At 44.8% G+C, this 16,819-nt stretch overlaps 1 protein-coding gene across 1 annotated transcript; it reads right to left on the bottom strand.

Annotated features, from left to right (window-relative positions):
• Positions 1–1,801: 1,801 nt before the first annotated feature.
• On the bottom strand, positions 1,802–15,672 carry LOC146189628 (nuclear receptor subfamily 1 group I member 3-like). The gene is made up of 4 exons (XM_084603303.1): positions 15,511–15,672; positions 6,583–7,633; positions 4,441–4,597; positions 1,802–2,205 (listed from the first exon to the last, which is right to left on the bottom strand). Exons 2-4 carry the CDS (start codon positions 7,629–7,631, stop codon positions 1,987–1,989), a joined length of 1,425 nt encoding a protein of 474 aa, XP_084459429.1. The 5' UTR covers positions 7,632–7,633; positions 15,511–15,672; the 3' UTR covers positions 1,802–1,986.
• Positions 15,673–16,819: the final 1,147 nt, after the last annotated feature.

A 16,819-nucleotide genomic window follows, 5' to 3' on the forward strand; every position in this document is an offset into this window, starting at 1 on the left:
TGTTACTGTTTCGACAAAAATTTTGCAAGTTTCCTCTTCTGGGACTAATTGCGCTGATTTTGAAGGCCTCTTTCCTTAAAAAGAATCGAGCAAAATTCAAAACTATTCTACAGCGCGTTATATGCAACCATATACATATCACATGTTCTAAATTTTCTCTTTTATGGATAAGCGAATATTGTTCGAACAGTCGAATGTAGCTCAAAACATTGGCTAAATATACGAGAGAAATATTAACAATCTGTTAACTGTGTAAAATTAATGCACGCGCTCTACATGCGAAAGTCGTAAATTAGTTTATAATTTTGAAAATTAGTTGTACAATATATAATTAGTTATATATAAATATATAAAACTATATAATTTATATAATTAGTTATAAAAGCAGAAGTGTGCGTTAGCTAAGGTGTCCACTGCTTCGTGATCGATATGTGTTTTGTTTAGCAAGATTTTTCCTGGGAAAACCTTATGCTCGTGCTTTGTTTTCAGTCATTCCGCAGTGGAAGGTAAAGTAAGAGGACTGAACACGTCCACCAGCCATTCACTGCTTGATATTTTATGAAATCGCCCTGTAGCCTTGTTTATGAAGCATGGCTCGAGGGTGCTTCCTGTTAGACAGTTTTGGGACAACATTATAATGAAAACATCCGTGATGTCAGGAAGACCTCAGGGATCACGAAAAATAAGAGCAGGAATACCAACCCCGCAATCCAGTCGACCGCCTTAGGCACAGCAAGAGACGAAACAACCGAGGCGGCCAGCTGAGGCCGCCGTAGAACCACAAAAGTAAAGCTTGGGTAGCCTAGCTGTCGGCCGTAAGTAGTTAGATGCCGCACATGCGCAATAGAAACTTCGATGACGTCAGTAGCTCTACGGATGATGGTTCTCTGAAAAATACCTTTGCCGCCGGCATCAAGCGCCCGCTCTTGAAATACCCTTGCTGCAGGAATCAAGAGCGCGCTCTTATCTGTAAGTTATCAGTTTGTCCTCACAGTGCAACATAGAGGATAGCCGCCAAGAAAATGTCTGTACTCCAAGTGTGATAGGCAAAAGCACCAATGCAGAGAGCAGTCTAATCAGAGAGCAACGATTCATTTTAGAGTCAATATAGTGGACACTGTATGCTCCCCATTTAAAGATTTGTTTTCCCTGGATCCCCACGTACTTACCTTTATTGGCGTCCTTAGTGGCGAGTACCTAGCCATAACTTAGTGTGCACGGTCAAGTCATTTGGTCCAGCTACGTGCGTTTCTTTTCCAGAGTGTTTACATCTTTTTTTTTTTTTAATAAAGTTTTTTCCTCCTCCTCCTTTTCCAGATTTTCTTTTACCTAAGCTACGCGTACTTTGAGTTAAAACAGGAAATACGATAGCTAAATGCGCAACTAAATTTGCAATAAATTAAATTAAATTAGTTCACCTCCGAGAAAACTTCGTAGCGCCGTCAAGCATTGACCAACGCTCATGCTATATTTGACTTGATTTCTAGAAACTTGTCATATCTGTTGACGCTCGTTCCTTGCGGAAGTCCGCCAAACAACCGCAGTCATTTGGACACTGCAGTGTACGCCTAATGCCATCTTGTTGGCTTCGGGAATGACTTCGGCATTCACTCATGCAGCGGACGACTCGATTCCAAGGACTGCCCAGTGTCAATCGGTTTTAAACGCTTTGGGGCTCGCTGTGAGAAAAGCAGGCCTTGGACTCCACCTCGAAAACGCCACAAATTTTACTGGAGACGCACCTTGGCCAAATCTGCAGCTGCCGAGCTGAAATAAAAACGTCATCACCATCGAAGCCATCTGTATTAGCTGTATTATTGGCTTTAAAATAAAACGTCTATTCCATCTCCGCCGATACACTCTCAGTTTTCGGCGAGGAGTCCATCCAGGAACAGTCGGTCGGAGACGAATACTGTTCACTGGCACGCAGTTCAGCACGGACGCGCAGAGAAGGGCGCGCAGTCCTCCCCGCCGAGAAAGCCGCTGTCAGCTCTTGCGTGCGCCCGCTGAGCGATCCGAAGAGCTCTGACTAGACTCCTCTGCCGACTCCTCCTCTTCGGCTGAGTCGTCGGCGGACTCCGCTGCACTCAGGGGCTGCAGGTCTCCCGGGAAACGCCACCGAGGTGGACCGGGAAGCCGGCGGGCATCGTCGGCGCCTCCCCTGACGTCGGCGCCGCTACGCTGCATCGGAAGAACCGTGCGTCCCTGTAACGAACACGTGGAACTGCCGTAATGCGCAATCGAAAACGTCCAATGGACACGCAGGAAGCTTGGTCAAGTAACACGTCAAAGTCAGAAATCAAAATTAAAATAGTGTCATTATATAAAACAAACGACAAAGGTAGAGTAGATTTGTTCCAAGATGCACTTAATTCATAATAAAAAATTATTGAAAACTCTGAAGATCAGATTAAATAACTTGAATTTTTTCTTTATGCAAAATGCGTAGCATATTATTGGTGTTTCTGGCAACTGTGAGCAAATAAAATGTCACTCTTGTTGTATTGTAGAGAAGACCGGAGAAGCTCACTTTCCAGGACAGCACAAGGCTCGATCACATGTTAACCTGACTCCAACTCAGAGTTCTTGAATGATGTATGCAATATACATTTTCAGGCACATGCACAGAAAGGTTTTATTTTAACAACTGCATAGTGGATGTTCACAACCCTTACAAAGATGTGTAATAGTTCCTGTTTTAAAGTCAATGATTGTTGACATCACACTCATCAGGTATTTCTGGTGACTTTTGACTTTAGTTTCTGATGCCTTGCTGATGTAAATTGGCTACATCCTTTCTGATTAAGATTTGATGAGTACTTGATAGCTGATATTCTTAATAATCGTGACGTATAAATGAAATATCGGGGTGCATTCCTGCGTGAATTACAATAAATTTTAACTAGAGGTTTGGTAAAAATGAAAAATGTATCGAATGGCATTTCTTGTATTTTCTTTGTAACATTACACAGGTGCTGTAGTAAAGCCCTTTTCAACGCAGCGGAACGCCCATATTGATCACTTTCTCTCAATGTTGGAACGAATAGCTAAACATCTAAATCAACCCTCTGAAAGCAGCAAGTAACAAGAACGTCGAAAATACAGCAATAAATCCAGTAGAAATACATTCTACTCCTATGCACTTCTCGGATCCAACTATCTTCATAGCCCACACTTTTGCTTATATATTCTCAATATCGAACCACCGAGAAAATGTTGGTGGTGAGCTGGTAATAATCCCAGTTTTGTAAAAGAACATCTCGTGTCATATGCACAGTCTATAGCGGGCAATAACTGAGATATTTATCTGCAAAATTATGTTAGCTAATGCGCATTAGTACTACGCGAGCATTTGAAAAAGATACACAGATGATGCTTGAAAATGATACTGCTCTGATGTCTTCATGCATCATGACTTCAGATGACTTGTTACATCATAAATGTGATTCCAAAATATCACCAAGATTTTATGATGTCAGTATGATGCACAAAACCTGATGCAAAAACTCGTCAACAGTTTATGATATCAGTATGATGCAAGAACACAACAGATGTTGCTTTCGTGATTAATTTCTCATGAGCCATTATGATTAAATCCTAATGACATCAGAAATTCAATATTCATTCTTGTAAGAGGAATATACGGGTCATCGGAAGACATCGACTAGTTACAAAGAGCAAAGACGTCCAGGCACACGCTAAATTTGGTGCGCGAAACAGCTACATGTGCAGTGCCATTTAAACACGTGATGCACGGCGAATCACATCTCATAAGTTACTAAAGTGAATAATTTTCGCTCCTGCTCCTACAACATCCACTGAGAAAACGCCGGTAGAACCGGTCTTTTCCAACCTACATATGAAAGTAAGGTTTCTTGTTGCACTTGTTCTGATGCGTGTCGCGGTTGTTAATAATAATGTATCTCCCTTTCTCCTGTGTAATACTCTCCTATGCAGGACCTTAAGGGTAACTTGAATAAATAATAGATAAGCTGACCATAATGTAAAAAGGGGTTGCAGTCAATCTGTTGGAAAACTGCATTGCAGGGAGACAGAGCAGTTTTTAACTTTGCTCTTTATTCAATGTGCTGTCCTGCATGTCCAAACCCAGTTTTTATCATTCGAATACGAGACGGGATTGTTATCATTAGTTAATTTGAATTACGTTCCGATTGTGTTTGTCTGAGAATTTCGTTCTCTTTGTGCAATTAATGCATATAGAGTTGAAATCCTAAACTTTCGCAAGGTATATTATCGATCTAGTGCATTCATTGCTTCTTAAATAAAAATCAATATGTGAGCGCGACGCACGGCACGGGCGTTTTGCATGTCCTCTTATTCGCGCTCTCAGCATACAGGAATCTCGTGTTTCTTTTTCTACGATTTCCATGTCTGGGCGTTAGCAGATTATCATATAAAAATTAGCGAGCGGCCTCTCACCACGACGTTAGAGAGATGCCTCTGCACGTCGGCGGCTTCCTTCGGGTCGAACATGAGATCCGAGTCAGCGTGTGCGTCCGCGAGTTCGCGCAAGTCAGGCAACCTCATCAGTACCTTGGCGTACTCAATGGGCGCCATCTTGCGCCACGCGATGTACCTGCAAAAAACAAACAAAAATAAAACACATCGAGGAAGTGTACCGTTGGATTGCACATGTATATGGACTACGTATGCAGCCTCGAGGAACAATGTTTAAGGAATTTTGAGGATCAGTTGAAACTTAATCGATAGATCACCACATTCCAAAGCCAAAGTCTACGCTTAACCCATAGCCTGTTTGCAAGAAAACGGCAGTCAATATAGTTTTCTTCGCACGGGTTCCTTAGGCTGGGCTACACCGCCTTTAATTTCCACACTGTGATCACAGAGTCGGTTTTAGCCTCGACATCTCAAGTTTAGGTAGCGACTCGCGCGCGTGAAAAGTAATGTGACTTTAAAACCAGAACTTATATCTCCTTTTGTTTTCGAGAAAACATTAGCATGTTCAGAGAAGTGATAAACTGAATTTATTTAAGCAGAAAAATTGTATCAAACTCTCCTCAGTGCCCATTTTGAAACTGGTGAGCGAGCTTATTCGTGGCCCATCTAGATGGTACATCGCAGAAAAAAAACACGAATATTTTTATTCTGGACTGTCGTCCCTTTCAAGAAAAACGAATTGGCCCAGGAGCACAATATTTATGCACCAGCCGTCACAAATATGCACTGCGAAGTAATCAGAAACACGTGCAAGCGACATAACGAGCCTCTGTGCCACTTATGAAACAAAGCAATGCGGACGAGCTTAGCATTAAAGAAAAATGAGGGCGAACAGTTCGTTATGTGTAGGTCAGCAGGACCGGATGCAAAGGGAACCGTCGCGACGGCTATTTTTTTCTCACCTTTCGCCCGCGTTTATTCAGGGACCAAACCGGTTGTCAAGGGCGATTAAGACTTTCCGCAGCATACTCGTGCGGGTGCGTATGTGCCGAAGAGCACTAATTTCAGGCCGGTGGAAAGGGCTGCACGTAGCGCTATTCTGTTTCCGGTGAACTACACCTTTCTGTTATTCAGTCTGATCTACCACGACGTGACACAAGTTTTTTTTCTCCTTTATGGCGCGCTGTAGCTTTCACAAATCGGTACTCATTCCTCATTCGCATGGCCGCTACCTCTCCACAATCTCTTCTACGATGTTCACAGTTAGTCCGCACCAAGTGACGGGATTATGAGGAAATTTGAAATCAGAAAACAGCTATGACATGTTTTGGTTCCATACATTCCTAAAAAAACTAATCTACTGTTCTCAAGGACGCGGGATCGAATCCCGGCCTCGGCGGCCGCTTTTCGATGGAGGCGAAAAGCAAGGCGCCCGTGTGCTGTGCGATGTCAGTGCACGTTAAAGAACCCCTGGGGGTCGAAATTTCCGGAGTCCTCCACTACGGCGTCTCTCATAGCCTGAGCTGCTTTTTTTAACAAAACTTGCTTTTAACAAAAGCAGCTTTTAACAAAGCTGCTTTGGGACGTTAAACCCCACAAACCAAACCAAACCAAACCTTCTTTTCACCCCCAGTCTGCCCAGCGTGGTGGCAGCAGCGCCGCCGCATCTGACTTGCGTAGCAGATCGTTGTTGCTCTATAGATTAAATAAAAGCGAGACGCTCAGGCCGCCGTCTTGCAGTTCTCGGTACCGCGGCCTATATTTGACGGCACAATTAGCGACAGGGATGGGAGGAGAATATGGCATATGTTTTGGGACAAGCCTTATGTTTTGCGCCCAAAGACACGATGTGCTGCTCTCTAGGCTACCTCGATGCACACCCTTTGACGATTCAAAACCCTTCGAACTGTTCCACCAGCGCCGGAAGAAGTTCAAGGCGTACAAAGCACAGTTTTGGTTCATGGAGGCAACATATCTATAACACGTAAGTCATTACTTGATGTCCGTGTTTCTTAAGCATCCCCTTTCCCTTTCATATTTTCCGAGTCCTCTCGCCCATTTCAGGCCAACCTATCGGAACATGTTTTGTTTTAACCTGTTTGTCTATTGCTCACTCACCCTGGAACACGCCTCGAAAAGCACAGCAAATAATTAGGGCATTACCTTCGAAGTAGCGCACAATAACGTTCCTGTTGAACGGACAGAGTCTCTAAGTCTCTGAGCCCAGCTCTGTCCGGGCACAGCAGGGCAATCACCGACAGCAGTAACAAGGTCAGCGGGTCGAGCTTGAGTCGGCGCGTGGCCAGCAAGAACTTTCGGTGCAGTGTCCACAGGTCAACCGGAACTAGGCGCTCGACATCGGATGCGCGCACCGAAGGCACGGAGGTCGCCTCATCACCGAACTGAAACCTCGAGGGCCACCGGTCACCACCATCAAAGTTCATCGCGCTGCGTAGAAAGCACAGTTCCAGCACCGAAGTCCTCAGCAGGATGTGTCTGTCAGACTCGGGGACGCGTGTGAAAGCGTCCAGTCCCTGAGCGAATCCGCTGATCTGGTGCACGAGAGTGAAGAACACGTCGAGCAATTCAGTCCTGGACTTCTCTTCGTCACGATGGAGGTGGCCGGCAAAAGGTGCGCAGGCGCATCCAGTTACGTAGGCGTGCACCAGTTCTTCCAGCAGCTCCACGTCCTCGGCAGACGGGGGCATCTCGCGAGGACGCTGCGTCGTTGGCCTCTCACAGCCCTTGGCGAGGAGCCGCTGCTGCATGCGAGCCCTACGCTCCTGCTCGGTCATCACCCAGCTGGCCTCCATGCCTATGGCGAGGCACTTGGCGAAGCGGCAGGCCTGGCAGCTCTTGCGGGACGCCAGAGTGATGCGGCAGTTGCCCCGGTTGGGACACTGGAAGTGCGCCTCGTTCTGCACTGATCGACGGAAGAATGCCTTGCAGCTGTCGCACGAGATGCCGCCGAAGTGGTAGCTCTTGGCTCGGTCACCGCACACGCCGCAAATGCGCGGAGGCCACGGCTTGTGGCCGCCGGGCTCCGACGCGCTGGTTGTGGAGCTCGCGGCCGCCGCGGGCGAGGCGACGGCGGGCTGTGGCTCGGCCAGCTGCGTGGTGGCGGCAACTGCGGTGGTTGGATCGCAGGTCGCCACTTGGCTATGGCTCGGTCGCTGGTACTGCTGCAGATGGGTGTCCTGGGTGTCGCCCATGGCTGCGTACAGGATGGCGCAAGCATGCAGCGCAGGCAGGATATACTTTCTCATCTTAGAGGAAGCTCACAAGTTTAAGCCTTGCTTATTACTGTGATAGGGAACTCGCCTTGGCTTTCCGTTCTACTGAACCTCGCAACACATACACAGGCAGTCGCTCTACGTGGTACGGTTCCAAAATATTCAATTATTACCTATACCTAGATCGCTGAGCAAGCAATGGTCATGAAGCGAGAACACAAAAAAGGTGAACTGAAAGCACCAATAAGCAAAAAGAAACAATGATCAGGATGCTCAGATAAATCATAGCAAACAGTTTGTTTGTTTTTTCCTTATGTATATGTTAAAAGGTATTTTGAAAGGCTGTTGGTAATGAAATAAAGTGGGGGATCCCAGTATCCAACTTGAGTTCTTTCACCACCGTTGTAATATCATTCACAAGGAATTCTGAAATGGCTTCAATATTTTTTTCAAATTTATTCCTTTTCCCTTGCAGCAGCCTCTGTTTTGCACATCCTAACACAACTGTGAAAAAGTTCAATTTCTAGTTCTTTCCCGTACATGTTGCAGATTAGTTTATTTTATCAGTAGTGCATTGCTGAGAGCAAAGCCCCAAAATACACTGTTAGTCGTATGTGATTGCTGTGCACATTGGCTACATCTCGGAACTGGTGCCGTGTGCAACGAATCCTTTTTATGTACCATAGTCAGCCGCCATTTTTCTCAAAACGTGATTTTAAGTCACGCGTAACGGTGTTATTGCGGAAACCAAAATAAACACTCTAAGCGCTTAAATCTAAATGAAAAAGAGAACCTTAACCACCCGTTTTAAATTTCGTGGCCAAAGGCGGCAAGCCAAGTATGCAGAGCGTCTCTCGTAAAAGAACCCGATGTGAAAACTTGTCACGGTGTTCACTTTAAGTGTCGCCACCACACGCATACAAAAACAAACACCGCCGCAAGGTGGAAATGTTCCGAAATAAACACGAGTGCTCCGACCCAGCCCTTCCTTCTCTTTATCGCTGCTCTCTTCAGCGGCGTATATACTCCCGTTCTGCCGAGCATCTGGAGACCCTTGCGGCGACCTTGAATTTTGTAAGCAGAGCACGTCTCCGAAGCCCTGTTACTCTGGCCATGATGGCGACGAGGCGTATCAACCGCAAATGGGCGCTGCACGTCAAACGCCCGGACGGTCATGCTATTGCTACTCCCGGTTCCCGATTGAATCGCGATCGCCTACACAGCATAGCCTGTGTACGACCCCCCCTTCCCCCTTCTTTTTTTTTTTTTTACTCATAGAGACGCCCTTTTTGTGTGAAACAACTGCGTCGGTTACACGTGCTGTCTTTGCCAGAGCGTCAGTAAACGACTAATGCGAGAGCTATAAACATTTATACGGCGCACTTTGTGAGAGGTGAGTCGCTAGCTGGGAGCGGGTGCTGCAGCGAGAGAATTGGCCCTTTACCGCGAGAGCTTTATCGAACACCTGCCGTCAGTGATCACATGTATAGCTCTGGTTGGCTACGACTGGCTAATACCCGGCAATGACGTGACCACATCTTGTCTTTATCCTCGTGCATCATTGGTTGTGGACGGATGGGAGGCACGATCTTAAGCCAGCCCCAAACTCCTCGGATGCATGCGAGATATATTATATATTATTCAAAATAAAAGGAAGTATGCACTGAAGTGTTTCACATTACGGTGAACGCCCGAACCACGCCTTGGTTGAGTAGTGGTTCAGTTGTAGTAGTTGGCTACCTGACTGCAGTCTGTGTAGACTACATGTTCAGCTGCACCTGACGGAAGCAGTCAAGGAGAAAGATAAAGAAGAAAGCCATAAAGTGGTGCGATAGTGGAGGCGGGCTCTAGATATATTTCGACAGCCTGTGGATATTTACCGAGTACTGGCATAAGCGTCATTTTCTTAATGAAATATTGCGAAAAGCGCAATAAAGACGATCTTTACGCTTGCACCCGTAGAGATGTCCGAGTTACGCAGAACAACGTAAACATATTGTTTTCAGACTTCATAAAATACGCCATCTTCCTTGCTAGTGCCGTGTCAGTTTCCCTCTGTTTTTTGAAAATATTCGCAGCTGCAACGGCCTGGCAAAGGTACACGTACATGGTCCCAGCCAAGCCTCTACTTTGCCTGCCTTGCTGCGTCTACTTCAGAGGCATGCTGAGACTAAAAATATGCCCAGTAAAAGCATCTAAATTACTTTCTGATGTACTCATTCCATAGGCTGCGCAAAAGCTTAAAAAAAAAGTTTTTTGAGTCGGGGTATTTTTTTGTAAGTAGCCCGATATGAAAACAATGATAAATGAGCGATATATAACGATAAGGCGTTGGCAAATATGAATCAGTACATTCGTCCTTGCTAGGTTTGGTTCAATGCTAGACGTGGAACTTGAGGCACCCCAGATCAATGTGGAGCATGCGAAAGAAAGTATTCTAGCGTTGAACAGTACTATTGTTTCTTGGCACTTAGTATTATAGCTAATGTGCCAATTTTTCCATCACTTCGACGCTGATACGTGTCACTCTCCATGGTTAGATTTCCTTGACAAAAAAACGACCAGCGTTGTCTGCTGGCCACAAAGGAGAGTTCACAACGTATCTGAGTAGGAAATGTTAAACTTGGGATTTTGATAACAGTAGTTAATTTAGATATATTCTGCGTGAACATGATAACGATCATGACCGTCATTGCCTCCTCTATGCCTACTATAATCAATAAAATGCATCCTGTGCTGGCATCGACTGTTTAGCACAACCATAGTAACTTAATAAATTAATGGGGCGAGCCGAACATTAAAAATTATCGCGGTCATTTTGAATTATCAGCGCCATATGGCTCGCGTGAAAAAAAAGAAGCGTTTGTTTCTATATCTACCTAGCTTGATCTGCCCCTGAAGCACAGCCATTGAAAGAATATTTTTGAAGCGTTGTGGACAAAACGTTTATCACTGAAAAAATAAATTTATCCATATTTAGTCATTTCAAGTGCTCATATTACGGCGACAAATGTGCTGCTTTCTAGGCCTCATTTTAGTAACTGTATTGTTTTAGTAGGCTTCCTGCACCACTGGTAGCTACCACTGTGGCCTTGTTCTGGGTTTGTTTTGATGGGGGGGGGGGGGGGGGGGGGGGGGAAGTTCTTACCATTTATTATTACCATTTTCAAACCTTCTGTCAGAGATGATGCTGCGAGTGTGACGCGGTTAATTCGAACTCGCTCAGTTCGAGCATCAGGTTAGTTCAGACCAGCACTTAATTTGGTTCCTTCAAAGTTGAGCGCATGTAAAAGTAAGTCTAAGCGTTATTTTCGGTTGCCTTTCAGTGTGTCGACTAGGTTCTCTTAACCATCCATGTGAACAAGTTCACTGCTGTGCGATGCCAATCTGTAAGTGTTGAACGGTTATTGTAGTGCGCTTCAAGTTATATTATTAAAAGTACACAAACGGGGGTCGCGAAGTGAGCCTGTCAGGGAGAACTCCTCTAAAAAAAGCATGATGTACATAACATAATTTCAACGGCGAAGTGAGAATGCGGAAATTGAAAGTAACAGATGCCCCTCCGCCGTGGTGGCGCAGTGGTTAAGGCGTTCGACTTCTGTGCCCAAGGATGCGGGATCGAATCGCGGCCTCTTTTCCATGGAGACGAAATCAAGGCGCCCGTGTGCTGTGCGATGTCAGTTCACGTTAAAGAACCCCAGGTAGTCTGAACCTGCGGAGCCCTCTACTATGGCGTCTCTCATAGCCTGAGTCGCTTTGAGACGTTAAACCCTATGAACAAACCAACCAACCAACTATATTAAGATTTTTCACACAATTTCTAATGAATAAAACCTTAGAGCATAACTATTGAGAAGACGCTATAATATATTTTATTAAGGTAAAATAAAAGGACATCAAAAGCTAATTTAACAAAACCTACTCACTGTTTCGCCGTTTCATTCAGTGCTCACGCAAAGGCAGCGCTGCTTTTCAGTGCGAAGTTGTATTGCCTTGAAAGACATGCGTTAAGAGCAGGCGCGATAGCGCCATTACCACTTGGTTTTCATTCAGGAATTTTTAAGAATTTTCGTTGATTAAATCGTTTCTATTTTAAAATAATATTAGTGCAATATCTTGACACATCCTAAATAGATGTTAGTTAGTAAAACGAATCACAACGCGTTCACTAGGGGCCCCTCGAACACGCTGGGTACCAACGACTATTCGTGGTCTATGCGCTGCTTGACCGCCTGGCATCTAGAAGACCGACCTATTTATTTCATTGAATTACTTGTTATTTTTGAAATTCTTCAATTAGAGAAACCTCCTCAACAATTTTAGCTTCATTTGGACCGTTCCCCGATTCGTTATATGGCTATATTTTGAATGTGGGGCTTTTGAAATTTCCACAAGAGGCCATGTGGTTGTGACGTCATATCCCTGTCGACCAATCAGGATTTTCCCGCTCGAATATTTCCGACACGCGGTGCTGAACTGCTGCTGCTAATACTAAGCTACCAGTGTTTCGACCAAACGAGCTGTTTATGCTTCGCGTAAAATTTGGGATGCACGTGGTCACCTCGTGCTCAACTTACTTTCAAATAGATTGGAAAGGAAGTGATCGGACCTCCTCCTGATGCTCATTTTTCTCAGCTTGTTTGGTTACGGAAGGCGGCGGATATTTTGCATCTCTCTTTTGTTATTTAGGGCTCACTAAGGTAAAAATTTGCATAGTACGCTGCACCAAATACAGCTCGCTGCTTGATGAACTTTCCTAGGCTCCTCGCAACTTCCACAGAAGGCCGGAAATGACATGGTAGGTAGCAAATGTTATTTTGCTCTCGTAAGAGTTATTGTGAATTTTTTTTATATATTATAAGAGTACAGTAGGTTTTACCACTTGCACATATATTGAGCCTGCATTTTTACTTTGTATTTATTATGACTTTTTCTGTGTCTGTTTCGTCTCTTTTCACTGGCTTTAAGCGCATACATTCGATACCGGAATTGACGAGTGGAATTACCTAATAGTTTTGGCGTCACTGGCCGCAGAAAGCACTAATTGATTGAACTCGTGAGAGTAGGGAGTTGGGGGGTAGCCACTCTTACTCACGGTAACCATGGCTTACTCAATCTGGAAACAGACTCTTTATATTTTCATTAAGGTGGACGCGGCGCGCTTCTGTGTATTTTCTGGGTGAATACACATTGGGACTTGTATGCATGAGCGCTTTTCCTAGTACCGAGTTTGTAGGATACATAATTTTGCCGAAAAATATGAAATCTATGCATTTTAATCGAGTGAGATTCCAAGTGTTCCAATTGATTTGTTGTCATTTCGATCAGCACAAACGCTGATAAGACAATGGAGAAAGCTTGCTCTTATGTTGCCTACTTGAAGCTGTGATCGCATGCTAATCTGTCCCCAATTAAATGCTCGGTATTTGTGGGGACTCCCAACCTCTTTCGTAACTAAGTGCATGCTTCACTAGAAAACCGCCTCACTTAGCTTTCACCAGCTGCAGTCTTATTCCACCAGAGCGCTGAATAAGTTCAGTACACTCACAATCTCAGCTCGCCGGCAGTCATGCTTTCATTAGGGAATTAGTGTTTAGAAGACAGATATGTAAACATACTCGAACTTCCGAACAGAGACCTGCACAAAGACAGTATTTAAAATAACAGGAAAACGCCACATTCAGTTTTAAATTGCACAAACTCAGTCGAGCGCCTGCTCCAGCAGCAGTAAAAGGAGTCACGTGATCCCACTTGTTCCTCTAATTCGACACCAGCGTCCTTTGCTCCAGCTGTGAAGCTCGCGCTCAAATTAGCAGTTGTATTTAATAGGCATATTATGCGGCAGAAATATGGAGGCTGACAAAAAGGGTTGAACTTGAATTTAGGACAATGCACAGCGCTATGGAACAGGACATGATAAGTGTACTTAAAGAAACAGAACAAGGATATAGAAGGCCACTAAAACAAACTCGTGGTAATGAAAATAGTTTAAATGATAAAATGGCAACCTTATCAGGCTACAAAAACCTATTCGTAATGTGTAGTTTATAACAGAATAATATTAATCCATTTTTGTGAAACCCCACCGCTTTTTTTCATCCGTGTTCGTGCCATGAGTTCTTATATGATACACTGCCTGATATTTCCTTTGATTTAACGTACTATATTCGCGCGCACTAAATGATGTTCCTTTCTTTTGACATGTAATTGATTTCACCAATTTATGACTTCAAATAAAATATTTTTGCACTTTTTATTGCTGCGCTATGTGATTTATGATATAGATACTGTATAGTTTTGTTATTGCGTTCAGCTCTGGGATTGCTTCCTGTATGCTACACTCTTATCACACTATGATCCTTATGGTGAACACACTGATAACGATGTGATGTCAATTGGCGCACTGCAGTCTCTAGCAGTAAATCAAGATTATCATGGATGCCTCCGCCCAAAACTGTCGTCCTGTAGCAGCCCGGGTGCCACTCTGGGATATTCATTTCGAAGCGTTTTCACATTTATACGCGCAGGTCTCGTGTCATAACCAAAAATTTCCCGTTCTCAGCACTTTTTTTCCTACAGCACTTTATAAACTTTATCATTTTTACCTGCGTTCTTTTTGTAGATTCTTGTCCTTTCCTGCTGTGAAATGGGTTTAATCAAAGTCACAATGCTAGACTTTGCCGAGTACTACTCGTACCTGCTTTGTTTTCTTTTCTAAGCAATTGCAAGCAGTGGCGAACTCCTTAAATGCTACGTGCTTAAGTAAAAATAAAAAGCAGTTTCAAAAGTTGTTCTGTCAGAATGAATATTTAAAGAAGCAAAGTAAACGCACATATGGATCCCTATCGTGAACTGCAACGCGTCGTTTGTAACTCAGTCTATTTTGAGCGCAATAAAAATACCGTTTATACTGCCATATTGCCCGATTCGTCGCTAGGTCGACAGCTTAACATTGCCGAATGAGCTTTATTTCGGAATATTAACGTTTATTTAGGAACCTTTCGTCGCATCGTGGCCGACAGCGCTCATTCGTTCGTTTCCATGGAAAAGGAAAGGGGATTTGCCCCTGATATTCTCTGCGACCTTCCAGCCGTGGAGGTGGCAGGTCACAGCTGAAAAAGACCTTGAAGGGCTCCTGCTTCCCAGTGCTTTATAATAGGATGTGTGGTCTGCACATGGTCGCAGATGACCGCACCCTATCAACGAGCAGTTAAATGAACTGCTTCAAACGAGAACCACAGTTTGGTCTTCTTGCAAGAAAAAAACTTTTTGCAAGTTGGGTTTTACTGATTAGTTTTCAGAGATTTGATATTCGATGTGAAGAGTGTCAGGAGTGTCGAGAACTGAATCCTCAAGCTATTTCGACTGCCCTTTCACGCAGGGGACGCTAACTTTTGATTTCAAACTAGTTGGAACTAACGGGCTCATTCTGTGATGTCATGACTATAATGATTTAGGACAAGAGGCTTTCTTGTGTTGTGCATTAACGGCGTACAGAGTGCGTCACCACTGTGGAGAAGCTCTAGGGGTGCACTTGGCTGCACAGAAGGCGACACTGCCTCCACTCATCTGCTATGTTCTAGATGCAAGATTGACCAGCTGTAGAGCTAGATATACCTAGAAGCAATGTCAGAATGGTAACTGTAACTTGAAATCACACTGCATCCTTTAATCTGCAGTTGTCCTCATCCGATACACCCTGCTTGGAAGCTCTACACAACGTTTGCGCAGACTGTGCGCGTGTTCCTAATAAACATTTTTTTCTCCACAACCTAGCACCAGTCTTACCGAGTATCAATCTTTAAAGGCAGATCTAATATAATCATGACGCACCACTGAATGTGAGAAATTCGCTCACCTGGTCGTCGTCACATATTTGTGGCGCTCTTGGGCCAGGGCGAAGCAAGTTCTTCCAGGTTTCGCTGCTAGAATGGTATCCACATCGACGTCGCACTTCTTGGCAGACGCTGAACAGAGATGCACAGTGCTTTAGGCGCAGCTTACGTCATAAGCACTGTGCACGGCATTCTTCCTAGATGCCCACGTTTTCAACACCCTTGCTGAGCACAAACAGGCTAGAGAAGGCGTCACAAAACGCGTGAGGGCCCGGTGCCGTTGTCACACTGTTGTTCAGATGGTAGTTACGAGAGAAAACACACTTTGATGAGATCAGGGGAGAAAGATCACCATAAGTGGTGACGTCACTAAAAGTCGAGTGCAACCTGACACGCAGGACACTAAGAGATGCTTGCTAGGGACACAACATTAACAGAAACATTCGGCGCACTGCACATATCATAGAAGTGCCCACTTCTGGTTCCAGTCGTTACTCACATCGTGACCACTGTTCTTGGTTGGATCCAACGTGGCTGCTTTCTTCGGAGCTTCGAAGGCGCATAAGAACACTCTCCTGTTGGGACTCCGTGATGACGTCATGCGTAATCCGAAGACTTCGAGGGATCACGCGCGCATACAATTATCGAGGTCTTTGCAGGTACATGGTGATAAGTATTTATGCCGCCAAATTTGGCTCCTCTGCATCCATTCTAAGCGTCATTTTTTTTTCTAAACGCTTCGACACATGATGAAGCTGATGCCATATCCTTCAATTCGCAGCACGAAAGAACCTTTCAGTCAAAGCTTCAATCTAGTTTTTCGAAAGCTTCATCGATCACAGGCATGGACACAAGTGGACACGCTACTGGATTCTGCTTACTTTCTTACAAGCTTTTTTTGCCCCTACTTTGCAGAGAAAGGTGTTCAGTTAGCCAGCGTTGGCTCACACGGTCAAGGCTTGAGCGAGAAAAAAAAAAAAAAAAAAAGCAAGCCGTCGCGAATTTGTGATGACCTGCGCAAATAGACGCTTGATAAAAGCTTATGGCTTAGCCTGATGCATTTCCACGTTTTTTCGGCCGCGAGGCGCGCCCGGAGGTACCAGATAAGTGTGAAGCGAATTGGAGAAGGCCGAGTGAGGAAGATGACGAGCGGCGTGACAAGCGACCGAACCGCTTTCTCCTTGGAGCTTGGATGTTCGCCACGTTGTGGTTGGGTTAGCGTGCCCTACCCGAGCACAGCAGGGAGCGGCCGTCACAAGGCCGCGAGTCCAGCCGCCTAGGCTCGAAGGATACGAAGGCCCAGTTCGAGATCAAGGACTGCCTACCGAGGAA

Source organism: Amblyomma maculatum, chromosome 5 (genome assembly GCF_055883805.1).
Source record: "Amblyomma maculatum isolate TAMU_Amacu chromosome 5, ASM5588380v1, whole genome shotgun sequence".
Taxonomy (NCBI): Eukaryota; Metazoa; Arthropoda; class Arachnida; order Ixodida; family Ixodidae; genus Amblyomma; species Amblyomma maculatum.

Bases quoted from the DNA above. Each gene is read 5' to 3' on its own strand.
- LOC146189628 (XM_084603303.1), bottom strand. From the start codon at position 7,631: ATGGGCGACACCCAGGACACCCATCTGCAGCAGTACCAGCGACCGAGC. The intron at 4,598-6,582 runs GTAATGCCCTAA...TGTTTTTTGCAG, and splicing joins TATTGTGCGCTACTTCGAAG to GTACATCGCGTGGCGCAAGA. The intron at 2,206-4,440 runs GTGAGAGGCCGC...TGTTCGTTACAG, and splicing joins GGCATCTCTCTAACGTCGTG to GGACGCACGGTTCTTCCGAT.